Below are 27,878 nucleotides of genomic sequence, written 5' to 3' on the forward strand. Positions count from 1 at the left end.
GTATTCTTTCTTTAATTTACAAACTAGTTGTTAGAATAGGGTTTTATTGTAATTTTACACACACACACACACATATATAATGACATTTTCTTTTTCATCTTATTGACTTTTACTTTAAGTAAGATTAGACGAATGAGCTGTAACAAGAGAATTATTATATGTTAACTGATTGTGAGAATTATATGTTCATATATTGTGGTCATTCTAGAACATTTATAGTTTTTAAATTATCTTGACTAAGGGTACAAATAATTTTGTTGGTACTGTCATAATGTTGAATGACCCCACTAAAAGATTGTGACAAATCTCAAGTGTCAAAGTTGTTTGTTGATAACTAAGTACAACACATGGGTGCACATTGAGTAAACATGTCCACTAGACTAACCCCTTAAAAGGATTTTATATGGATGACTACTCTAGTGTCTATAAGATACGTCCTTTAACAAACGATGATACATGTGATTCATTGACTTGATGTCATGAATTTGTTCACTTGATATCATGAATTTGTTCACAACCAATATGATGAAAAGTCTATGGGTCACATGCAAAAGAGGTAGATCTTGGTGTTTAGAGTTTTTGGGTTCTATGAAATGAAACATGCTCAAGATCTGAGATGGTGGTTTCGAGTTCTATAAGAAAGTTGAACTTAAGTATGACTTTATCTACCTAAAGGGCCAAAATGTAATAGCAAAAAAATAGATGGGTTGAAGTGGAATATTGGATAGTTAACTTTATCTAGTTTGGATAAAGGAGGTTTGAAAATTGGGTAAGTGTTAGCTCTCATGAATGATTGTGCATGACAAGTGAACGAGCGTTCAATATCCTTGGTTGACCTTATTCGATGATCTTATCTAATATTTAGAAATTTAGATAATCGTGGATTTTGGGTGATTTTACGATATGATACAATTTGTGTGAATGGTCGTGCATAGCTAATGAATGATCACTTATCATGTTCTATATAAACGAATCAAGATTCAACCTTTTGTGATCATTCATAGCCTCCATTGTGTCGATTGCCTCATCTGGATACTTCGAAGCCTTCTTATGACTGGAATAGAAGTGATTCACACACCGTTACCCTTGTTAAAGATGAAGAAGCTGCCAATGCATAAAATGTTTCTAAAACCCCTTATAATCATTCAGTTTTGTTTTAAGCATGATATTGCATAACGCTTCTTATAAACAGATTAAAATGTGGTAGATTATGGCTAAATATTGCTTGTATAAAAATTTTAAATGATCATGCTATTGTGTTATTTTGATTTTATTGTCATAATTTAAACTAGCCTAATAATTAACCATACCTAATATCTCTCTTTATGTAATTGTTATAGCTAATTAACTAGTTTATCCTTAAGTGAAGTTAAAAATTCACATATGGAAAGGCCAAAAAGAAAGATAAATGAATATGATTTCAGAACACCATGTCATTCACACACACACACACAATAACACCTCACCTCGAATATCTTATCTTTTGTGGTAAATTACTACTAAAATCTATTATGCATGAATGATGCTAATTTAAAATCAATTTATCTTAACATCAAACATGCGTAAATTTCAATCTAATATAAATAAATCCTGAATAACTTCTCAAGTTTTTATTATAAAATAAACACTGATATCCGAAAGCATCCTTAAGCATATAATAATAAATCACAAATTCAATGTACTAGAATAGAATCAAGTTTATGAAAGTAATCATATTATAATATCATAGTCATTATCTTAGGCTATCTACGCCTATGAGTCAATTTCTTGCATGTTGTTCTATCACTAAATCGCCATTTCGCTATCATTATCCCTGCTAATCCTATCACTTGCAAAAATGCAAATGAAGAGAATGAGTATAAAACTTAGTAAACATGAATGATCTATCCTTCCTTTTTAATCTCAATCTATTTCCCCTTCCTTCGTTAACCCAGACTATCTCAATTTTGAATATCATATTTCAAGTCTTAGGTTGTCAATATCTGAATTGAATCTCAAGGAATCAATGTATCCATTCTTGTGATGTAACACCCACCAATGGAAGTATTATCTTCGGAGGAAGATATCACTAAATTGACTATCTGAGCATTGTTTTAATTAAAACATATAATTAAACTTGTAAAAGAATTGAATAAAAACCTCATTTATTAAACTTTGCAAAATTTCCAAAATAACCTTGTCAAAGACCAAAGTTTGAAACTAACAAAAGATCTTATAACTCAAAACATAACTTGAAGATAATACTGTGTATTCAAATACATAAATAAACTCATGATAAAATAAAAACTCATGAAAGTTAACATGCCACAAATGCCTTTGCAATTCTACACCTTTTGACTAACACTTGTCCCATAACCATCACGATCACATGTATTTGTATACATAAAAGTATGAGAGTAAGTGATAAAACATTCAATAAGTAAAAGACTCTACCATTAACTTTTACTTAAATCCCCAAAATGCCCTTGATCTTAACCCACACTAACTCTGTCATCTGGAGTTGACATTAAACTCCATAAGGATGATGATGAGTCATATCTATAATCTTTGTGCTCATATTGTACTTTAGGAAAAGTCTAGACTACATATCTTAACTCTCAAATCGAGCTATATCCCATTTAGTTACTAAGAAACCACTCCTCGGATCCCTATTTAGCGTGACCATAACTTAAGTCAATAGAGGCATGTGATACCTTAGTCAAATTGAAACTGTATACTAGGCTAATCGGTCTAGATCGAATACAAGGGTTGATACCTTAGTCATGTGAGTTATTTTTTTATTCCACTACATCAAAGTTGTGTCTTAACTGGGTTCTTCTGTGAGCTAGTACCTTACTGTGGGTATGGTGTTCTACTACAAGTGAGGTAGGGAATGTGTACTTACAATGCCCCTTGTAATAATCTTATAATGTCTAGCATACATGTAACTTAAGCCTTATTTAAACTCTGGCTCGTATTTGCTTCCACCTTAAACTTATCTTGTGTCTTTTAAAATCTCATCTTTTAGGTACATCTAGTACTAGTGTATACTTGGAACCTCTATACTATCTATTGAGATGACCTTTAAACCCAAGCCTAATGTCCTTGCTCTTTTCTTTTTGTTGCCCTATGCACACAAACATGTAACTTTTGGACACGTGAGGGTGTGTCCTTTAATTTTCTAACACATGACCATCCTTCTCATGTTTTAATTTCCTATACACATGAGTGTGTGCTATTACTAACACAAGTATGTAGCCCTTTTCAGGTATCTATTACATTTTCCTTTCTAAACTCATATCAATCGTGCCACTTTGTAAGGGTATTTCGATTATTGCACCCCCACACATGGTCATGCTAAGGTTACACATGGGAAGTCCACGTGTTCTAATTAACTGTTTACCAATCAATGGCATTCGGTGATTGAAAAAACGTTAAAAAACCCAATATGAATTTTAGAGTTCATGTACATAGGTATTGTCCCATACCACATGACTGTGTAGCGAACCCAAAAAACAAAATGAGAAAGACTAATTCACAAGCATTATCTGATCACATTTTTTTGGCACAAAGCAAGTTCAAAATATCATCATGATACACTAGCAAGCACATACAATTGTCTAAATAACAATTCGACAATAAGATCTTTCAAGCATGAGGTTTAACTTGTTGAATCTTAAGAACAAAATTGCCTATGAAAAGCTCTCTCTCTTTTTATATATATATATATATATATATCCACTTGTTCAACATGAGTCAACCCCTCCGAAAATTTCAAACATAAAAATTGGACTTCATTAATCAATTAAGCCATTTAGCCTATTATATATTTATCACAACAATTTATCAAATAAACATATCAACTCATATGCTTCATAACACAAAAGCTTATCCTTCTCATCTTGTAATCACATCAATATAAACACATAAACAAATTCATCGACAGAGGAAAACCTTTTTAATCACCAATTAATCATGCATAAATCAGAGAGAGTCGTAACTCATACTTACCTCGTGGGAATATATCAGTTCACAACTGCTTCACAAGCCCTATTCTCTTTATTCTTTCCTTGTACACATGTCATTAGAATTGGGTTATTGAAGCTACCTATGGAATGCTTGAGAATTAGTCTTTACACATTCTCTCTCACTCAAGAAAGTTAGGGATAACCTAAAAATTAGTTAGGAATTCATCCTACTTAATTATGTTTTCCAGCAAGATATGGTAGTCATTGCTATTCCTCTTTGTGCTATTGCCAGTGTTGACTCTTCTCTCCTTCTCATTTCTTCCCAAAAACTAAAATCTAGAAGATGCAGGTTCAGTTGGATATTAGGCTTGTTTTCCCCCTCATTTCTTCAACTTCTTGGCTACCAGAGATCACCCTAAGGCTACCAGAGATCACCCTAAGGCTACCAAGATTTAGCTCACTCTTTCCTTTGAACCAAGGTGGTAGAAGTTATACAATAATTAAGAAGATAGACTACTTATATATTTAAGAAGTTCTTCACTTCCGCAAGAACTTTTCCACTTTATGGAAATATCTTAGTTTTCTTTCTTTTTTATTAATTCACACATGCATGGGTCAACCATCGAACCCAAACAAGACCTCTTATTAGTTTTCAGTCCGATCAAAATTATATTTTTTATTCTAACCTGGTTTCAACTCAAATCTAACTTGAATCAAAATTAAAATTTAGAGAAATGACACTAATGCCCCTAGAGTGTACCTAAGGGTGTTACACACATAGTCATCTTACACATAGCTAAAACATATCACTGAAAGAAAAATTTGAGTTGAAGAGAAAACTGATGCATATCTTTGACTAGTCATAACTAGGAAGACAACTAATTTGTAAAAGGGTGATTAACATTTTTCAACCAAGGTTTACCTTGAAATATATTTCCATCCATTGAAATGCATAAATCACATTTTTCACCAATATTTAACTCTATTGAAAAAGCTAACACTATATGGTGAAATAGTAATTTTATTCTCTAAAATTTTGAAAAATATAAAAAAGAACAATTTTTTTTATTTTTTATAGATATGATTATATTGTTTTAAACATGACATTTCAACATTTTTATAGCTTCAAAAATTTTCAATTTAATCCTTATAATTCAAAATTTGAAACTCTAACCAACACACTTAGTAAAAAAGAAAAACCTTAAGGGGGCGTTTGGTTTAGGGAATGTTTTATTACTAAAAATGAAAGATTACCACTAAGATAGATTACTTGAAAGATTATTAAGATATAAATTATGACTATGTTTGGTTATAATATTATTTATAAATGATTACTATGTTTGATTAGTAGTAATGAATGAATACCAAATATATAATTGACCTAAATACCCTTAAAAAGATTACTGGGTATAAATTAATACTGTGTTTGGTTAGATTAACATTTGTAATGTTTGAAAATATTTTTTCTTGTGCATATACTCAAACATTTCTCATATTAATACATATAATTTTTTTTTTATTGAATTAAATCTCACAGGTCTCTAAATATTATACAAAATAAATAACTGTATTTTGTAACTACATCACAAATTGCATATCACAATTATATATAAATGAAATTCTAAATAATAAGAATTTTTCAAATAAGAATTTTTCTTGCATTTTGTAAATAGATTTTCAAATGATATATATAACTGCATATCACAATTAAAATCACAATTATATAATGAAATCTTAAGATAAACTTGAAATTTGAATGAATTATGAAATCTTACTAACAAAACCAGGCATCACAAAATTGAAATTGAAGCAACAATTTATATAATAAAATCTTATGGTAAACACAAACTGAAATTCTATGAAACACAAAGTTTACAAATTTGTAATGTGTCCAAACTGAAATCTATCCATCCTATATAATTAATCTATCCATCCAAGAAATACATGAAACCACCATGTAATGTGTTCCAAACTAAAATCTTGCTAACAAAATGAAAACTGAAAGAATTAGACATTTTTCATATATATGTCTTACTTACCAATAAAACCACTAATCACAAATTGAAATTATATTAAACACAAAGTTTACAATGATCCAAAACCAAGAACATATAAATTAGTTTACAAGTCACTCCCTAACAAACATTACTAACTAACATCAACACAATAAAATAAAGTATTACAATTAACAAATAAAAAATTAGCAATGTAAGGAAATTTCATGCACTAAACCATATCCAATTAAGCTACAAATATAGATATCTTTCATACATACCATTCCAGAAATCACAAATATCATGTAATTCCTTAGAGGAGGGCTGGAAACATTGCAAAATACACATATCATGTAATTCCTTAAAGGAAGAGCTGAAAATGTTACTGTCATTACTAATACATTACATTAGGCATACTAGCCCTCCTAATATTGATATAAAGTGGAATTACATATCCTAAACCCATTTTGCCTTAATAAAAAAACACAACAAAAGATCATGGGTATTATCTAACCTTACACAACACAGTTTCAGCTATTTACATGTCAAAAACTATCATGATATTTGCCTCCTTAGAGATGATTGTTTTATGGATCAAAAGAGGGACAATACACATTACATTCAGCTAGTTGTTTGATGACATAATCCTTCCTGAAATCCATAGGCAGTTCAAAGAAAAAATCAATCTTGTGCTCTTCCTTAATAATATGCTCTCCAACATTAAGCAATTCTTGCCTACTAAAACCATCCAATTCTAACAAAGCATTAAACAAACTCATTCTTCTATTTTTTCCTTCAACCTCTTTTTTGAAATAAGAGGTAATTTTATGTATTTCTTGTTGGATAGCTTTATATGATTTCCCAAACTTACCAATTTCTTCAACCAATCTTGAGAAGCCTTCATCATTTCTTTTCCTCTTCTTGCTATTTGCAGTTTTCTGATTTATTTCCTCATTCATTGTTTGCTTTTTTGATCCAGTTGCATCTTCTTTGTCTTGATCATTATAGTCACTATCAAGCTTAACATCAACTTCTATTGTATCCTCATTGTTATCTAAATTCTCAGTATCAAGTTCTTCCACAACATCAGTTGTTGTTTCAGCCCCTGTACCAGTGGCCCTATCTTTTCCAAACACTTTGACTAACGAGTCATAATGTGGGAAAGGTTTTTGCCTTAAACCCTTTGCATTAGGATGACTCTACAAAAAATTAAACAACCAAAATTTAAAATTAGTCATAATAGAAATATAAAAATATATATTTCAAAAAAGAAATATTCAGTCTTACCCTAACCCAATTTCAAACACATTTTTTGAAGCGGTAACACATTTCTTTTCATCATTCCATCCAAAGCCACTTCCTTTCTCAATCATCTCATTTATGGCATTGTATTGTCTTTTCAATAATTTAACTCTAGATTCAATGTGAGGTGTAGCTTTCAATCCACTAGATGGAATTCTTTCCTCCATCATCTTCTCCAGCTGTACTAGATACCTAACTCTAAAAGTCTCATTGTCTACCTTCCAATGTAGGCTCTCCTTCAAAATGAGGAGACATTCAATTAATATTGCATCCTTCTGCTTAGTCCACTGCCTTTTAAGCCCAACACCTTTACCTTTTTCCCTCCCTCTTGTCCTTTTCTTTGGATCATACAAGGTCATACTTCTTTCCTCATTGCTAGGTTGTGTTGTTGACAAATTCATTATCTAATACATTTTGAAAGCCAATAAATTATGCAAAAACATAATTATTAGCAAATTATGTAGACATGATGGTATGGAATATAAAAAATAGAATAATCCCCAATTACAATTTTACATAAAAAACATCCATAATTAAAAGAAAAAAAATTCATGAATAAAGGCATCCAATAAAATATATTCATTCTCTAATACACTTTGAAAGTCAATAAGTTATGTAAAAAGTATAATCATCAACAAATTATATAAGCATGATAGTATGAAATATAAAAAATTGAAATTAAAGACCTATATAAAAATATTCATAATTGAAAGTCAAATAATTCATTAATAAAGACATCCAACAAAACATATCTATAAAAGGAACATTATGTTAAGATTAATTTATAACATATAAACATCATAGTTAAATATGAAATTTTCATTGATAAATTTTTATGCATGTCGCGTTCTCATCCAATTGTTGAACATTTCTTGAGCAAGATTATATCTCCATGCATTCCAATGATCACTTGGTTCCACATGTCTGATTACTTCAACTTCATTATTGTCTTCCTCTTGATTATTAACCATGTCACCAAGCTCACTTTCAATAGGGTCGATAGCATCTTAGTCCTAATGTAATTATGTAGAAGACAACAAGTAGAAATGATTCGACATTGTATTTTCATTGGGTAAAAAGATTGTTCCCTCAAAATAGCCCATCTAGCTTTTAATATTCTGAAACATCTCTTAATGCAATTTCTTGCTTGAGAGTGTTTCACATTAAAAAACTCCTCTAGTGTATTAGGTTGGTAATTTTGTCTCTAGTCATTCAAATGGTATCTTTGCCCCCTATATGGTGCCAAAAAACCTTCCCCATTGGTGTATCCGACATCACACAAATAGTAAAATCCTATAATAAAAATTAAAATGTCAATTCAAAATATTTATCTAATATGTTACACTAATATAACATCTAATAACTCGATCATGGGGTTTTTACCTTGGGGGACCCTTAAGCCATTTCTCTTATTAATGGCATCTCTGAGAACTCTACCGTCTGCAGCTGAACCTTCCCACCTTGGTAAGACATAAATGAATTGCATGTTGGGTGTGCAAACACCGAGGACATTGGTTGCAATTTCATTTTTCCTTGTACGATACCTAGGTTTATCGACTGAGTCAACATGCACTTTTATATATGTTCCATCTAATGCACCAAAACAATTCTAGCAAGAAGGGAAAAGTAAAAACTAAATAAGTACTATAAATTATATAGTAACCTAAAAAAATGTACTTTTGTGTTTTATGTAATAAATATGTACCTTGAACCATCTCCATTTTTTATCTGTTGAATTCTGTATTATTGGCTCAGGCTTTTTAAGTAAAATGGCATGTAGTCTCAACATAGCATGCAATACTGTATGAAATTTTCTACTTATTGTCTCACCAGACCTAACTATTTGTCGTTTAAGCACTTTATTTTTGAAATGGTGTGAAATGATATGCAAAAAACTACAGACCATTTCTTTTACAAAAGTATGTCTAGTTGATTGTAACCCTCCATGATTTTTAAGTAACTCACATAATTTAAAAAATGATCTCCTATCCATTCTACAATTCTCAACACATTGTAAATCAGTATCAAAAATCATTTTCTGTTAATTTAGTGTCCTGATGTTATGTCTGTGACATGATTCACCAACATATGATATGGAATGCCTAGTTATATTCCTATGTTTAGCTAGCATGGCCACACAAACACAAGCTTAATGAACATGGTTTCCATTATATGCAATTGCAAAAGCAAAATAGTGACCAAACGCTGCCTATGTCGAAGAGGTAAACGAGCCATAACTGTTAAACATAAGCAATAAAAAAACAGCTACTCAATTAGTCATTTAACACATGAAAATGGAAATTGAGAATAAACACAATAATGCAAATAAAAAAAATAAAGACAATAAAAATAAGAAGTCCTCAACAATAAATAAACAATTATCATTAGTGCATGTCCATAATTATAAAAATTATTAATTGATTTACTCTAATACATTAATAACATAATCAAATGCATAATTTGATTATGGGGCAGAGCAATAAACATATTATTAACCAATTTTGTCATTAAATTATATAAACTTTCAATTTGTTAATTCCTAATGAAATTAGAAAAAGAAAAGAAAAGAAGAAGCCAAAAAAGGATGCTCTCTTCTAAAAAAATGGAAGGAAAACCAAAGGCACAAAGGAAATCCATTGATAATCATGCATGAAAATCAACACTGTTATCATTGCAATATCATCTTTTTATTTTCCAAGTAAAGTATATTAAAAGAAAGAAAGACCAAAAAATTTGAAGGCACCGATTTTGGAACATTTATAATCATGCATGAAAATCATCACCAAAAGGCACCAATTTTATTTCCAAAAGGTTGGACATTTTGCATTTGAAAGGGGCAAGGACAACAAGGCAACAAGGTTGGAACCATTTCCAGCAGGAAGAAAAATCAGAAAGCACCAATTTTGGAACTTTTATGTAGCTAGTTGTGACAGCTACACAATAGGCTGAACACGGCTTTATATGGCACCAAAATGCAGGAGGCAGAGGAGCAATTGCAATTCCCAGGCTCCAAAGCATAGTAGTTTCTGGGCAGGGACATTCTATTGGGAAAAATTTGTTGAAATCTAGCAGCAAATCTTTACATATACCTATTCTTAATTTTGACAATATATTTTCAGGTTCTTGGGAAGATGTTTTCAAGGTTTCAGTCGGACTTAACCTGGTTGGAACTGTTGTGTGGAACCTTTTCTCAATAGGTGAGAAAATATTGGAATAAATTCTAAAGATTTTTTTATCCTCAGCAAGTGGCAGCTTAAAGGAGTTTAGAAAAGCTTCTTAAAGTAGGATATCAAGGGTTTCTATACGAAAGCACAAAAGTTCAAATTCTCAAGCAAAGAAAAAGGAGATTAAAAACAAATTTATAATACATTAAAGAAGATGATAAGAGAGAGGAATTACCAAAATTGTTGTTACAACTTGAAGGGAGATGATTTGTTGAGTAGAAACCCTAGCTATGGAGAAGGCATACACCACTAGCTATCAAGCACGATGAAATGGACTTGCATTAGGGTTTGTGAGGCTTTATATAAAGGTAGTTTAGTGTAAATTGAAGGGTAATTTTGTCCCAAATAAAAAAGTTTTCAGGTCAAATTTGGTACTTGACATATATGTTATTTTAATTGATAAGAAGGGCATTTATGTCCTAAAATTATTATAAGTGAGGGTAAAGTGGTAAGAAAAAATAGATTATCTTGGTAATCTTAAAATACCTAAGGTTGATATGGTAATCAAATTACCGTTTATATTATCTGCTACGTCAGCTTAGTAATAAAACATTACTGGAATTTTTTATTACTTTCATAACCAAACAAAGTAATCTGAAGGAATAAAAGATAGATTACTAAAGTAATGTTTGATTCCAATAACCAAACACCCCTTCATTGTCATCATAAATGATTCGTTTACCACAACCAAGTTTTAAGCTCAAATTCTAACTATAACACACCAATATAAATGAACAAGTCAGAATGACCTTTAGATCTTTGAATTGTGGTAATCTCTAACAAGTAGATATTGAAGAAATTAGAGAAGATGAAAGTTTAGATGGCAAAAAAAATGGTTTGTGAGGTTAAGAGTATACGGTGGCTTATTCATGTAGAAGGGTAGTTGGGGGTGATTATAACACCCATAAGTATGTTTAAGGGTAAAATAGTCCTTTTCCATATAGATTTGATTCTAGTTGATTGTGGCTTAAGATTTGATTTAATTTCATCCATGCACAACCGTACATTAGGCTATGTATGCCTATTCTTAATTCTCCATATTAGTAAATCGAATAAGAGCCATGTAGACAATTTTAAACATGATGCATGGGCAAATGTTTTTTTGTGCAAATTGTAAAATTTTCCATTACCATGATGTGATTCTTATGTAGAAAAACCCTATAGATAGGGGTGAATATGAACTGAGCCAAGCTCGAACAGTCTTTGGCTCGAATGAAAATTAGCTCAGTTTGAATTTGGTTCAGGTTTGTTGAGCCAACATTAAGGGTGGTTTGAGTTCGGTTCAAATGAAAATAATTCAATTCGAGATCAGTTCAAGTTTGGCTCGAATTTATAATTTATATCTATGACTTGAATATGTGGTTCATATTCATGGTTCAAATTCATGATTTATTAACAAAACGATGTCGTTTAACAATTACTTAACATAATTCAAATTGAGTCATGAGCCAATTTCAAATTGAATTAACCTATCTATTTAGGTTTCAAGCTAAACTCTCTCTCGCTCAAATTCGGTTTGGTTTTAAAATAAGTCATATCTTTTAACTCAAACTTGGTTCAAATTTGAACTAGATAAATTTGAATTGAGTTGAATCAAGCTGAGTTGACTTTCGAGTCTGAGCTAGCTTGATTCAAGTCTAGCATTACCTGTAGAGCTAATTTATCAAAAATAGATTTTGATTTATCTCAAGATGAAATTGATCGAGAAGATCCCTCAAAAAGTGAATTTCCTTCTACACATCAAGGATCAATATCTCTATTGTAAGACTTATAAATATCTTGTCTTTGAATGATGTCATCAGGTGTGGTTCTAGGTCCATATGTTGTTGAATAGCTCCGCCATGGTGTAAGCATATACCTTACTTGCTCACATCATCCTGTCTTGAGTTATTTTAAGTTTGTTAGGGGTTACCTTGACATGTGGCATGCTCTATATACTTAAAATTAGCTTTGCCATAACATTAGTTAGAGCGGAACATCGTGGATTAGCATTATCATCCAATGAGTTCAAGTCCACACCTTGGGTATTAATATCATAATGAGGTACATTAAGTTTGTTGCATGAGTTATATTCTACAAGTTGGATATGGGACAAACCTTTTGCCTTAGAGGTATATGTCTTCATCCATAAGGGTTTAAGAGTTTTTAAGGAGCATGAGACCTCTCGTTAGCTTTTTGTAGAGGAACTAGTGCCCTTATTGTAAGGTTTACGTGACAAAACTGTCGTTCTCTAACCCACGAAAGGAAGAAACCTCAGTAACCATATGAAGTACAAATAGAATAAGGCTGAAACATGTACAAAAATTTGCTAAAGGTGATATGTAAGGAGCGTTCGTTCACACGAGCATGTGTATATATTTATATTGTGTAAAAGTATGAGGTTACAAAATTATGTCTCTATTGATAAATATTATGCATGACCATTCATCGTAGATGCACGATTGTGCATCTTTGATCTTTATCTTTTATGATTTGTAATTTATTTGGATTTTTGGGTGCAGATGAGAATGAAAGTTTATCCTTATTCATGTTACATGCACCACGATCGTGCATGGTCAAAGAAAAGTTAAACTCAGGTTGACTTTACCCAATTGGATAAACCTAATCCAACCATAATGTCATATATACCTAAAAACTCCAAGATTATTATACTTTGGTTCTTAGGTGCTATAAAATGTACTTCCAGCCTGCAAACCTTCTTAAACTCAAAATCCTCAATCTAAGATCTAGACTATATCTAACTTGAGTAATTTGATGCCTTTAGGGTTTGATAAACTCTTTTGTGTGTATGATCCATAAGCTCTCTATCAAGTTAATAGTATCCAGATTTAGGTTGAAATCTAAATATAGATGAAGATTGACTTTTAGTAAGATATCATGACCACTTGATTAATAGAGTGTCAGAGAATAACTTTAAGTTTTGTCAACTACATGATTACGTACATTAAATCCCTTTGTTAATTGACACTCTTAAATTGAGACATATATATAGTGTCTATCTCAAGAACTCTTTAAATATGAATGGATATTCATTAATGACCAAACAATTCAAATTAAGCTTCGACCTGATCCCATTATAGCCATAGATACAAGTGGTCATTAATGTCTAATCAATATACTCATCTAAGATATCTTCTCTCATGCTTGGGAATGACAAATCTTTTATTGGTCCACTATAAATTCTATACAAATCTTGGTATGAGCAATCACCACCTTTATGATTTTCCTTTTTACAGTAACATATTAGGTGACTTCAAACCAAATAAATCCTTGTATAAGACAGTTCAATAACCTTAAATAAAAAGATCACATATACCTATAAGTTAGATGATGTATTCTGTAGACATTGGAGCAACCATCTCTATGGAAATTCTTAGATTGGGTTTGTTTAGTAAACACGTCTACAACGTGCACCTATGTGTTATACCAAGTTATCAATAAACAACTTCAACATATGAGAACCGTCGCCACCTTTCAGTAGAGTTGTTTAACACTATAATAATCTCATCATCATTACTTGTGCCTTTAGTCAAAGTAATGTCGGCACTACAAACATTTCTAAAATGGTTACCTAATATGTACATAAGGTTCTCATGAATAGTTTTCTGATCTCCTTATTGCAATTCTATTATTCTAAGGACATATTGCTTGCACAAACATATGGTAAACATTTACAATATGAATAATCAATAGATTCCTTTTTATTAATAATAAATAAAGTAATTACAAATTACATTATATCCAAATGGCTCTAGGATACTACCCTAACACTTATATGTGTTATTTGGGTAGCGTAATTGTCAAGATGTTGTATGTGCTATTATGCCACTACTTTTAAAGGCATAAGGAGTTGCGCCCCAACCATAAAGATGGACTAATCTTCCAAAAATGGTGGAGGCAAATAATTATGACTAGGATTTTGTTACCAAAACAATTGACAATAGTCATTGATCGGGTGATTCTTCTTCCCTTGATAAAATGCTATTAAAGTGAACATTATACTAGTGGGAAATACGAGAAACTATGTTGAAAATAAAAAAGCTATCATCGAAGGCCCTCCTTCTAACACCAAATCATTTATGTAATTCTTTGTTACTAACTAATGTATACAATTTTAAGCCTTGCACAAGAGAGACTTTAGTGAGATCAATTAGAATATGAAAGGATTCATGTAGGTTTACTATAGTGTTTATTAGAGTAAATGGAAAAAAGCAAAATAATAAAATAGACATTAGATTTTTAATGTAATTTAGTCTAATGATCAGAATACAATTATTTCCATGATATTGTTACTAAGGTGATGAGAAAGTATTACAAGATAGTAAACTACCAAAATGAATTTAGCTGACCTGTTCCAATGGTTTCCTATACTCACTATTTGTAATTATAGTGAGGAGGTTACATTTGAGATAATGCAATAATGAATAATCATTTTGTCATAGTGTCTTCTAAAATGGTAGTAGCATAACTGCATCTTAACTATTGTCATTGATTTTTAAGAGGTTGATTCCTTAATGATAGGAAATACTCTACTCATGTTGAGTTATCGTTGAAGTCATAGTATGAGTGGTCTTTTTATTCTAGTTAGTAAAAATGTGAATTATTTGCATTTTAAACATGTCGTTCTAAATTTTTAAACCCAAAAGATATTAAACACGTATTTTATATGGGTCTTATATTAAACACATACTTTTACCTTTTTTTACATTTTCCTTTTTTTATGAATTTTTTAAAGTATGAAAATATCTTTTGCATTTTCAATTAATTATTATAACGTCATAACTATATAAAACAAAAAACTCAATTTTTTGTCATTCAAATCTCTAATCTCTCCTGATAATTTTTGATAATGATTGAATCTTGATTATATATTATATTATATTAGGTTTAATAGTTAATTAGATACTTTATATTTGAATTGTTAACTAGAAAATCTATGAAAAGTGTTAAAATTATGTTTGATATTGCTGTATTTTTAGAAACACATTATTAACAATGTGTCGTATTAAACCCATATATACACATTTTGTATTTTTTTCGTACTTGAATTTTATTACTTTTTTTATAAACGTATTTTTTATCATTTATTATATTATATCCATATAATTTTTGTACTTTTTTTCACATTTTTTCGTATTTACTAATTAGACTTTTTATCTTATTTTGAGATCTTTAGAAAAAAAAAATTGTTGTTTGTCTCGAGACCTAGTTTTTGGACTTGCAAACTAGGATACCATTTAGCTGCTATCCGCTAGTCATTATATATAATCATATTCAAGAATTGACTTTGGAGAGTGACTTTTAACTACACAACAAATACAATCCTTTTGGCAATAGGTTGTTTGACCATATATAGCCATTTGGTTGCTATCTATCATCCCTACTCTGCCAAAGATGTCCTTGTTGATAGGGTTGGACTTGAGTTGAGCCAGCTCGAGCTCGGCTCGACTCAGTTCGAGCCCGAAACGAGCCGAGCTCTGCTCGGTTCGATCGAGCTCGAGCTGAGCTCAAGCTGGCTCGGGTTGGTTCGGTAGATTTTTTTTAAAAATTTTTTATACAAAACGACGTCGTTTTGATCTATATATATACAAAACGATGTTGTTTTGATATGAAAAATGAGTTAAGCCGAGCCAAAAACAACCGAGCCGAAAATGAGCCGAACTCGAGCCGCCCATAAATAAACCAAGCCGAGCCCGAGCTGGCTCTGAGCTGAGCTCAGCTCGGCTCGAATCCAGCCCTACTTGTTGAGGTGTTTTTGAGGGTGGTGATTATGGGTGTATATAATTTGGTTTAAATTATAAAAACGAATCAAACCACTTAAAAATTGTGGTTTGATTTTATTTGATTTATAAAATGATTTGGTTTGAGTTGAAACTTTTCAAATTGTTTTTTTAGTTCGGATTGCAGTTTGAACAATTTTTAAATCAAACAAAACAGTAAATCATATTAAAATATATATATATATATGTGTGTGTCTGTGTGTGTGTAAAACTATGTCTAACAAATTTTTTTAATAAACAATTAGGTGTACAACTTATTTTTTCATATTTATTTTATTATTTTATGTACATATATATTATATATTTATTTTAAACATGTATATTATGTTTTAGAAAACTCTAATTCAGCTAATTTTATTAAATGATATATATATAATTTTAAAAAATTCAAACTATAATAGTCGAATTGTGTATTATATAGTATATGAAAAACTCAATTTACTATATCGTGTATTATATTATATGATACACCTTCTAAAAATTAAAATAATAAATTACTAATAAAATATTATAATTAAAATGTTATCATTTTGAAAAACATTACAAACACCTTTAATGTTTTAATTTCATATACACCCTTAATGCATTTATTTTTTCTAAAAAAATGTATCAATTCGTATAAGAATTATATATCATATTGTAGAATACGTATTGTATTATATAATATATTTAGGGTATCATATGAATTCAATACACTTTATGATATATATTATTTTCTATCAGTATCATATCGTAGGATACCAATAATTATGGTTCAAATTGTAATCCAAACCAGACCAAACCATATTTTTTCAGTTTGGTTTGAAATCTAAAATAATTTGGTTTGATTTGAAAATTTTTCAAACTGTTTTTTTTAGTTTAGTTTGAAAAATCTCTCAAATCGTACTAAACCGAACTATGCACACCCCTAGATGTGATTGAATTGCACGACTATCCCTTATCAATTGTATCAAATAGGACTGTGCACGAGTCTGATTTGGTGCAGTTGAATAACTTTTTTCAAATTAAACTAAAAAAAAAAGTTTGAAATTTTTTTAAATTAAATCAAATTAAAAGAATACGATTTGGAATATGGTTTAAATATATTAAAAATTATTTACTTTCAAATATTTTCTACTTAATAAGTTATAATTGAATTATAATTATTTAAGACATAAAATAAAGGGTAAATTAAATAGGCTAAGTTTATATGCACAAATCAAAAACATCCAATATTATTTATACAAAGTCAAAATACCCACATAATGTGAATGCACTGAAATGCCTATTAGGTAAACAAAATACTGTTTGTGATAAACAGTAAATTTTCACTGTTGAATTTACAACAGGACAAGTTTCGTGAAAATTCACTGTTCACTTGCGAGTGAAAACAGTGACAGTGATTCATGGAGAACAGTGCCTCATGAAAATTTACGGTTCATTCAGGGAGATTCGATGTTAACTCACAAATTCGATTTTCAAAAATTAAATTAATTTAGCAAAGTAATGACAATGCAATCTAAACCTATTTTAATATAAAACCTTCAATAAATTCATCCAAAGTATTTAATAATCAAATTTGAAATTACAGTTCACTCATTACAGTATCTTTGTGAAATTTACTGTTCACACATGAACAGTTTTTTAATACTATGGGCATTTTGGGTTTGTATAAGTAATGTTAGACATTCTTGTTTTGGTTATTTGAATTTAAACTATTTAATTTAATTTCCCTACAATGAACATAAAATATCTATATAATAAATATGCAAAGAAGATATATCTTCAACATCTCTATTTATATTAGTATTTGTTAACATTTTTTAATTTTTAATTGACATTAATATAAATTAAAGATATGAAAATTATGTAATAAAATTTTGCGGACAAAGTGTTATTTAATTAGAGGGTTTTTTTTGTCTTTTTAATAATTTCATAAAAAATTAACAATTTTAAAAAAATAAATTTAACGTATTGGTGGAAAAATATATAATTTTTTTTACTTGAATAGCGAGAATATGTCATTTCATCAAACTTTGGGTGGGAACTAATCATTTGGCAAGTATTTTAAAAAATACAGTTTATAGTTTGATTTGGTTTTAAAAACTGTATAAATTACAATTCAAATTGCAAAATATTTTTCCAAAGTTTATCAACTTAAACCAAACTGTTTTATAAACAAAATTAAATCAAATTATAATTTTTGAACAATTCTATCCTATTCATAATTTGAACTAAAGTATGTTAATTCCTAATATTATGCTCAATTCAAAATTCTAGAAGGTACTATTTCGAATGGTGGGAACTAGTTTGAAGCTAGATACTACTTACCATCTGCACATGGATGGCCAGATAGAGTTAGCCGGTTGATGTTTGAAGACTTACCTATGCTGTTTCACTAGTAGCAAATTGAAGCAGTGGGCACAATGGATCATATGGGCGGAATACTGGTTTAACACCACATGCCACTGGAGTACTATAGGAATGATTCCTTTGAAGGCCCTTTACGGCATGATGTTAAAATTTTCTAATGATTCTTCTTCAAATGCCGAAGTCCAGCACTAGTTAATTGAGCAGAATCACATTCTTCAAGAGTTAAAATGTAACTCAGTATGGCTCAATCTTGAATGAAATCTGTGGCTGATTGGGATGTTGAGTTTGAAGTTGGTGACATTGGACTAATCATTTTAATACAAATTTTCTGTTGAATTGGCTCAGTTTTATCTCAATTTTACAGGTATCTTGCTGCATCTCATAACCATAGACACTGCACAATATTGCCAATTACCACCTGAATTAAATTTAACAATTAACAACACACAGCTCAATACAAGAATTATTCTTAAATTGGTAATTTTAGCAGATCAGTACATAACATCATTGAAACACTGGGGAATTTGATTCAATAAATATATGAGGCCATTTTCATATTTGGTTGGCTTGTTTGACAATGTCATGAACAGTTAGGCATCATTCATAAATACAAACATGTCACATGAAACAACAAAATCAAGCACGATCTCTCCGCTGGTTCCTACGCAATTTTATTATAATGCCCATCAGGAAACGTGCAGAAATGCTACACCTGAAAATTCTCTAATTTTGGTGATATTATCATCCTTTGTATTATTTGATTAACAGCTCATGATGAGCAGCCTAATTATGAAGCTTCGGAAGCTAAGACCTAACTTTCTGTTCCTCACAAGCCATATTGGTGACTTGAACTCAATGCACTATTTGGCATAATTTAGAAAAACCTTGATTATTAGACAAAATCGGGCTGACCAGTTGAAGTCAAGCATCGGTGCCACATGCGACTATTAGGGTCCACAGCTCTGGTGTAAGAAATAACTTCAGGAATAGGAAAGTAGGCATAGTGAGTATTGCATATGCCGACTGTAATGCCACTAAACCCAGCAAATGCCCCATGAACCTGCCAGTATAAAGCATGGCATTTTATACATATTATGGCAGACTTCTCTTGTTCCACAAGAAAAAGAAAACTGAAACATGCACACTAACCAAATGGAGAAGTACATTTGGCATAATGACACTTGTACAAAACCCTTAATATGCTAATAAATTGAAGTGATGGATGGAGACTAGGTATAAGGTGCCTTGAGCTACGCCGAGTTTAAAGAGGGCTAAAGTTTAACAGCAATTCAGTTTGCCATGTCTTGGCTGAACAGCTGGCTTTAGTTTTTGCTTATCAGGGTATTCAAACAGTTTTCAGTTTGTAGCTTGTAATATTGGATTGTAAGAAAATTAAATGACATAATCCTGAACTTGATCTCAGCCCACTGTTACCATAAATAAGGACTAAGATCATTAAGCAACAGACTTGAGCTTCACCCAAACAAAGCATGATGCTAGCATATTTTTGAAAGAGAATTACATATTTACATGTTGCTAAGCTCACTAGCTAGCTCACTTTCTTTTCATTCTAGTCCCTGGTATGGAATCAGGTGCTACCATAGAAATGATTTCTGGTTCAAGATCATATACATCTAGAGATTGCCTTTGTACCCGGTTAACAGTGAAGCATCTTAGCATACTCTCCAAACATTTTAAGAAAATAATCATGTTACTTCCTAACTATATACATTCAGAACTTATCACGGCTGATTCTAAACCAAATATAAAGCCTTTACGCTTCTCTGAACTCACAGACCGGAGGCTACTGTCAGTCATAGAAGGAAAAGTTTTGAGTGTTCTGACCTAAGTAATCTCCTAAATAAAAAGCTTTACCCGCTTATTTCTAACTGCATTCCAAAAGATGTAAGTATACAATATTTTACTGCTTTGAAAGAGAAGAAGAGTGAAGGCTAGAGACTCACAGCGTTTTGTCCTAGAACAGTGCATAGAATTCCATCTGACGCATTTGCACGGCATGCACGGATCATGTATGTGGGATCAATATACTTCACATTAGCAGGAACACCAATCTCCTTGAAATATTTCTTTATCTGACAGAAACATGGTAAATCAAAACAATCACCTCATCTGGTATATCCACAATGAATTCTAAAACTCTGCATTGTGAATAAAATAAGTCTACTAATACACCAAGTTGATGTCACCAGCCATCACACAACTCTCAGAAAATGCTTAAAGACTAATTAAAGAAGAATTGTTCCCATTGAGGGGAAAAATAATAATAAAAATAAACAAGATGCTGACTGTTAAGAAACTAGATGCATCAGAAAAAATAATAATAAAAATAAACAAGATGCTGATTATTAGAAAACTAGATGCATCAGAAAAAATAATAATGAAAATAAAAAAGATGCTGATTGTTAAAGTGATTTTAATCACTTAAAACCAAATGAAGGAAAAAGATAGCACAAAGTGAGATTGAGAACGTAGAACTTCATTCCAAGTGTTGAACACCCTTTCACAAACAGAAAAGGTGGAACAGTAGAGCAAAACTTTAATTCCCAACCCAGACAATTTATTATAAGAGATCTAAATACCAGAAAAGAAAAACCTTAAGTCATTATATACAACGCCTAAAAGCTGATAATATAGAGCTTAACCTTTGTTCAGGCCACTTATTTAGTTTGTCAAAATTTTAAAATGAAGTTGCAAGCACCATAATGTGTTAAGGCATGACAGAAAGGAAATTACAATCACCAACCTCTTGCTGGATGTGTACACCAGTATCTCCAAGTACAATGTTTCCAGATGCATCTGTAGCATTAGTTTTCTCAATTAAATTCTGCAGGGGAAAAACAAGATCATGCAACAATTTTAATCCTAAGGGGCAACCCAGAAAAGAAAATGAAACATAAAAATTTATATAGAAAAAATTGTTCAAAAAGAGAAGAAACTACACTCACATCTACCACAATCCAAATCAGATATAGTTTATCTATCATTTTAACTCACTACTAGATGCATGTAAATAGCCACAGAGAACCATTTTGAAATCATGGTGTGAGAACATAGCTAACAAGAATCAATTTCAAAGAAAAAAAATTATTTGATAATCTAAAATTCTCCTAAGCTCGCTTTGCGAACTTCACTTTGAAATAGAAATTCCCACCAAATTCTACAATCTTAAGGTATTAAGAAACAATAGCCAAATTTTGCCATGTAGAAGCCTGTGAGGGGACGTGAATACAAGATCCTGTGAGAGCAAATCATAGGCTTGATCACCTGGGTAACCTCTCATGGATAAATATTGAGAATTTTTTTTTATAAGGAATAACATAGAAAACATCCCAGGTAAACACATAGCAGCAAACGGTGTAAGGAAATTTATGTTGTACCTAAACAACCAAAACATTTTAATATGACAAAAAATTAGAGATCAAATGATTTACCAAAAGTTCAGGGATAATTTATGGGAAAAAAAACAAGGTCATGCACAGGTACACTGCATCTTATACTCTGGAGATAGTTTAGAATAAATGTATAATGAACTTGTCAGAATTTTAAGGGCTAGCACACTTTCAGATAGAAAACAGCCAAACAAAGGAATGTAACTGAGAGAAAAAAGAAACACTAAATAAGCTTAATTTACCGGAAAGTCTGAGCAGCTCTAAATATCACCAAGGGAAACAGATGGTCAAATGAGCACTAATGTTTTAGAAAGTCATAATCAAAATATCTTGGATTACCAGAAGATAAAAACCTCAAGCACAGGAAAAGCCAACCTCTGGCTAGTTTAGAATGCACAACAAATTCTTTGAAAGATCTGTTGAAATGCTTCTGATTTATTACATTAGATAACTAGGTTTTAGGTTTTCAAATGCCATGCTGGGGACAGTCAGGGAAACTGTGATTGTTAGATGAGAGTAACAAGAGTAGCAAGTAGGAAAGAAAAATTTGCATTTGTACCTGTCCAGCTCCCTCTGCTACACAGACTACAACCGATCCCTTTGTGTCAATCAGGTATTTCAAATGCCTCAAAACACCATGGGGTCCATGTAAACTGAAAGGTACCTTGAGAGTCCAAATGTTGATTGTATCAGTATAGCTCAATATAAACATATAAGTTAGATTAGTATTACAATCAGATACCTCAGGGATCAAACATATGTCAATTTGTCCACTTGCTAGGGCTGCATGCATGGCTATAAATCCACTGTTACGACCCATCAATTTCACAACTCCAATACCATGATAAGCACTATGTGCCTACACAAGAACTTTGAACCTTAGCTTTTACCAACAAGAAAAAGGAGTTATCACACAATTCTTATATAGAAATGAATAACGACTTTACACATAATGCATGGCATTCAATTTGTACCTCAATGTATGCAGAATTTATTGCTCGTTGTGCTTCTTCTACAGCAGTATCAAAGCCAAAAGTTTTATCCATCAATAAAATATCATTATCTATAGTTTTTGGCACACCAACTACAGCAACCTTCATCCTCCTTTTACGGCACTGAAAGGAAATAAAATATAAAAATTAGAAAGCCATAAATATATGTCTGGAAAGAAGTGATGCAAGCCCTACAAAAACAGAGCTAGCATCTATCAGCTATTTAGACATTCATTATAAGTGTTAGCAACTGGGGTCCTGTTACATCCCCGCTAACATGATCTATAACCCAAAAACTGAATATTCAATTTTCTATAATTTATAAGTATAGAATATAATACTGTAAGAGAAACAAGGGGTACATAAACATATCATCTAAAACACACTAAAATCCATGACTATCTCAATTATTATAGAAGAGAAACCTTTAATGATAACTTGAAGAAAATTGATATAAGGAGTTTATATATCAGAAAAAAAAACCGTGACGACGAAAGGTACACATTAAAATGCAACAAAGAGCATGTTAAATCCATTTTCCTGATAACCAAAAAAAATTACAATGCACCTCTGAAAACAGGCAGCAAGCTAGTGCAGGATTTGACATTAATTACCTCATTATGTATTGCATTGGCTCCAGCATGAGTACCATTTCCGCCCAACACAAAGAGCATTTTAATTCCTTTTTCCTATATCAAAATGCAAATATGCACATCAGGACTTACAGTGCCTGTATAAATTAGCATTTCAATTTAAGTAATTCTCACAAGAAAACCATGACAAGAAATGATAATTCAGAAAAATTGATTGAGCACCTCCATGCTGTCAACAATTTCACTAACACTAGGTCCACCACGTGAAACTCCTAACAAACTTCCGCCAGAAAGATGAATATTTTGAACCACTTTCCGAGATAGCTAGTAATCAAAGCCCATTCCAAACAGATTTATTAAACCGTATAAATACTTCAATTGATCTTTTGACAAACACTAATAGGATATAAAAAAACATACCGGCATTTCAGTCAAATCCTTGCTACAAAATCCACGATAACCAAATGGAATCCCCACTATATTTTTTACACCATATATTTCAAGAGTGATTACAATCTGCAGAAGATCATCATAATTAAAGCATGTTGATTAGAATAAACCTCAATTATCATTGCGTTAGAGACCCCAATGAAAACAAATTTATTATTCCAATAACTTTTGCTTTCCTTCTAAATAGATGTTAGAAAAACTTTGAATTTTTTCCTAGAAAAACAATTGAACGTTTAACATACACTTAAGACCTGCATAAAATTCTTATGTGCCACATAGATATTAAGCATAACAAAAAGGGTGTTAATTGCTATCCAAGAAAGTTAAGAGAGGACAGAAAAGAAAAATTTATAACTATAGCTTAAAACAAACAACATTTGGCTTGTATAGTTTAAATCTTATGTCTATTGCGTATGGCAAGTCAGCTGTCAATCCATAGTTGTTTATTAATGCAACACTCATTCAGGGTGATAGGAATTGGTGCCTTTTAATCTATTCAAGGGAAGTTTATAAGAAACATAACATGATCATCAAGAAAAGTAATGCAAAAGGGATGCCTAGGATATAACTTGCCAGTGAATTGCATACTTTTGGAGGCAAAAGAAAGTAATATTCAAATGCTGCTTTAAATGAAAGAAGATTGAATCATCTATTGCAGTAATATCAACACCAGTAGTGCATGCTTCTTTCAAAGGAAAAATAAAAGTAGTAGGTCAACATTTATAAATAAGACTCAGTTGCTGACTTGTCTGATGACATCATTGAGACCAGGGCATAGTCCGCCGCAAGTAACTATGGCTGCTTTTACTTCTTCTGGTATGAAGTATATTTCCTCCCGGGGCCCAGCACGATGAACCCTATAACAATTTTACAATATCCGTCCAAAATTTTATCATTGATATGAAGCACACAAGACTAATTTGTAAACAAGTACCTAAACAAGAAAATGAGATTATATCCAAAGTTCTAACTTTTACCATAACACTCAAAAGCTAAATACTGATAATTAACAATTTAAATACAACAATATTCAGCAAGTATTTTGAAAAGATAAACACATTGTTAAGAATCTTAATAAAAAAATCAAATTATAGCCAGAATGCTCAATTTGTGAATTTGCAAATGCATACAATAACGACAAGAGTCACAATTACCATTGTTCAACCCAAGTGCAATCCGGATCAATGCACTTAGCTCCAGCAGAGGTCGGAGACGAGTAATTGATTACCTGAAATATAAATAATTCGCTCAATATTTATTTTAAGAATTTACTTAATAATGATCACAATCAAATGAAAAATTTAGAAGCTAACCTTTAGAAGTACCCTATCGTTATTATTAATGTACCCGTGCCACTTCTCATCAGATGGATATCCATCTGCAAAATCCTCATTAACCGGAGTCCTGCAACAATATTAAATGCTTAGTGAAAATTCACGTGATCAGCTCCGTAAACAATCAAACACACCTCATTCTGAGACAAAACGTAGAAGGAATTGGCTTAGCATCTTTGAAAATGTCAGTTATATGAGGAAGATTAAACCGGTCCTCGAAATCTCTCTGGAATTTAAACTTCCAATCAGGATCGTTGAAATCAAGTTCCTTGCTGTGATCAATCATAGCAAAAATGCAGCTTCTCTTACAAGTTTTAGTCAAACAATAACCGTTGGATCGGAGGATCACTGAAGTGAATCCATTCCGACGAAGAGCGTCGTACTTGACAGGAATAGGAGTGCGTTGAGGCGTGATCGTTCGAGAGAGAGCTTCCATCAAGCTAAAAGGACCAATGTGTATAGATTCTGGTGAGAAGAAACAGTTTGAATTGGTTCAGTAATGACGAGAACTGTAAGAATCGAACAAGAGAGAGAGAGGGCTCTAGCGATTTACTGAAGTGTTACTATTTTGACCGGAAAAAACGAGGGGGCTGGCTTACGTCTTGTCTCCGTTCTGACTTATTTTGTAATTTTGCGTACAATTTTGACTTTACAGACCATTTTTTTAAAACTCTTTTGTAAAAAGTAAATATGCATAATTTGCAAAATTAAATTTTGACATTTATGATAATCAAATTTAAATATCTTATCTTATATGTGACACTTATGATTTCTAATAATATGTCATATACCAATACTATTGAATGAATGATGGAATTTGCAATAAATTATTGAAAACATGTTTTCTCCCCGTCTTCGTATAATATTTTGAAACATGGTAATCTTGTTTTTCAAATTTTGCGGAGGATACCTGTTTTTCACAATAAACTTAAATTGAAAAATGCTTTTGTTCTTTTTCACGGTTTTATTAGATATTTTCAATTTTATAATAATACTTAATGGAAGATGAAATAAATTTCTCTTTTTCATAATGATTTGGGAAAGAAAATATTGACAACAAAGAATTAAGATTTTTTTTTTGAATTTAAGCGACTAAGTGGAAGGACTTATCGTGAAATATTATAATTCAATTAATATGATCTTTTTCTTATATAAAAAATTTAGACTAATTAATTTAATTTATAGTTGAATAGTGAGACATTATAATAAAATAAAATCTTGAATTATATTTAATATTGTAGTTATGAATTTAATCATTACATCTCAAAATTTATTTATTTAATGAAATCAAACAAGTGTTTCAATTATAGAAAAACAAAAATTAAAATTTTTTAAAACTAATTTAGATTTAATTTGATTTAACTCAATACAACTCATGAATCAGTCAAACGATAACACCTAATATAAATCATACCTAACCAATTGACATTCAACTAATTAGAATACTTTACCTACCTCAATATATAATAAATACTAATATTATAGCACATATTCAAAGTCATGTACACATTTTACATTTGTAACAGTGACGTCACTTCCCATAAACTCCAAGCTACCAGCGACAAACACGTGACTTTTGTTGTGGGTAAAGTCTTTCAAGCATCATATGACGCCAGGAGTTGTTGGAATCGCAGCCTCTACCCACAAAAATATGTATCACCAACAAATATGTTAAATCAATGAGACTCGAACATAAGAATATAAGAATGATAAGAGATAGTTTTTTTAGAACCTCGGGCGAAAAAGTTTAGGAGCTTGTATCCACAAAATTACTATTGAGATGGTCAGTTAAATAATATTACAATAAGGAGGTATTTGGTTCCAATTTTTTAAGATTATCTTGATAATCTATCTTTTATTCTCTTGTTTATTTTATCAGTAATAAAAGATTACAGTAATATTCTATTATCAATGTTGACGTGACAAGTAATATATGTGGTATTCTGATTACCATATTTACCTTAGATATTTAAAGATTACAAAGGTAATTTTGATTTTATTATAATTATATTATTATTTATTAATTTTTTGAGACAAAAATAAATTTATTTTTAATTAATATGATAAATAATATAAATAATATTTAAAAATAATTATATTCAAGATATTTAAGTAAAATAATTTATTAGTAATCTTTTATTACCTTTAACCAAACACAATAATTATTTATACCTATCAAATTTTATCAAACATAATAATCATTTATACCTAGTAATCTTCTAAGTAATCTATCTTCAAGGTAATCTTTCTATTTTGGTAATAAAATATTACCTAAACCAAACACCCCCTAAAAGTGCCAAGTGTTTGTAGGTGATTTTTCAATGAACTATTCCCTTTGTATTTATAATAGTAGAGTTACATTTGAGATAATACAGTAATTAAAGGTAATATTACGATGGTTTCTGCAACGTTATGTAGCATAACTACCCTTTGACGATTATTGCTGATTTTTAGGAGATTTATTCTTTAGTAATAGGAAATACTTATTCATTATCGGGTT

At 30.9% G+C, this 27,878-nt stretch overlaps 1 protein-coding gene across 1 annotated transcript; it reads right to left on the reverse strand.

The window, feature by feature from the left end:
* Nucleotides 1-19,103: 19,103 nt before the first annotated feature.
* On the reverse strand, nucleotides 19,104-26,022 carry LOC123199805 (ATP-dependent 6-phosphofructokinase 5, chloroplastic-like). Its single transcript, XM_044614866.1, has 14 exons — nucleotides 25,932-26,022; nucleotides 25,513-25,843; nucleotides 25,358-25,448; nucleotides 25,199-25,272; nucleotides 24,790-24,901; nucleotides 24,015-24,110; nucleotides 23,817-23,918; nucleotides 23,616-23,690; nucleotides 22,984-23,124; nucleotides 22,752-22,868; nucleotides 22,569-22,673; nucleotides 21,364-21,444; nucleotides 20,564-20,692; nucleotides 19,104-19,659 (listed from the first exon to the last, which is right to left on the reverse strand). Exons 2-14 carry the CDS (start codon nucleotides 25,812-25,814, stop codon nucleotides 19,492-19,494), a joined length of 1,593 nt encoding a protein of 530 aa, XP_044470801.1. The 5' UTR covers nucleotides 25,815-25,843; nucleotides 25,932-26,022; the 3' UTR covers nucleotides 19,104-19,491.
* Between the last annotated feature and the right edge of the window lie 1,856 nt (nucleotides 26,023-27,878).

The sequence above is a fragment of the Mangifera indica genome, chromosome 16 (assembly GCF_011075055.1).
Source record: "Mangifera indica cultivar Alphonso chromosome 16, CATAS_Mindica_2.1, whole genome shotgun sequence".
Classification (NCBI taxonomy): domain Eukaryota; kingdom Viridiplantae; phylum Streptophyta; class Magnoliopsida; order Sapindales; family Anacardiaceae; genus Mangifera; species Mangifera indica.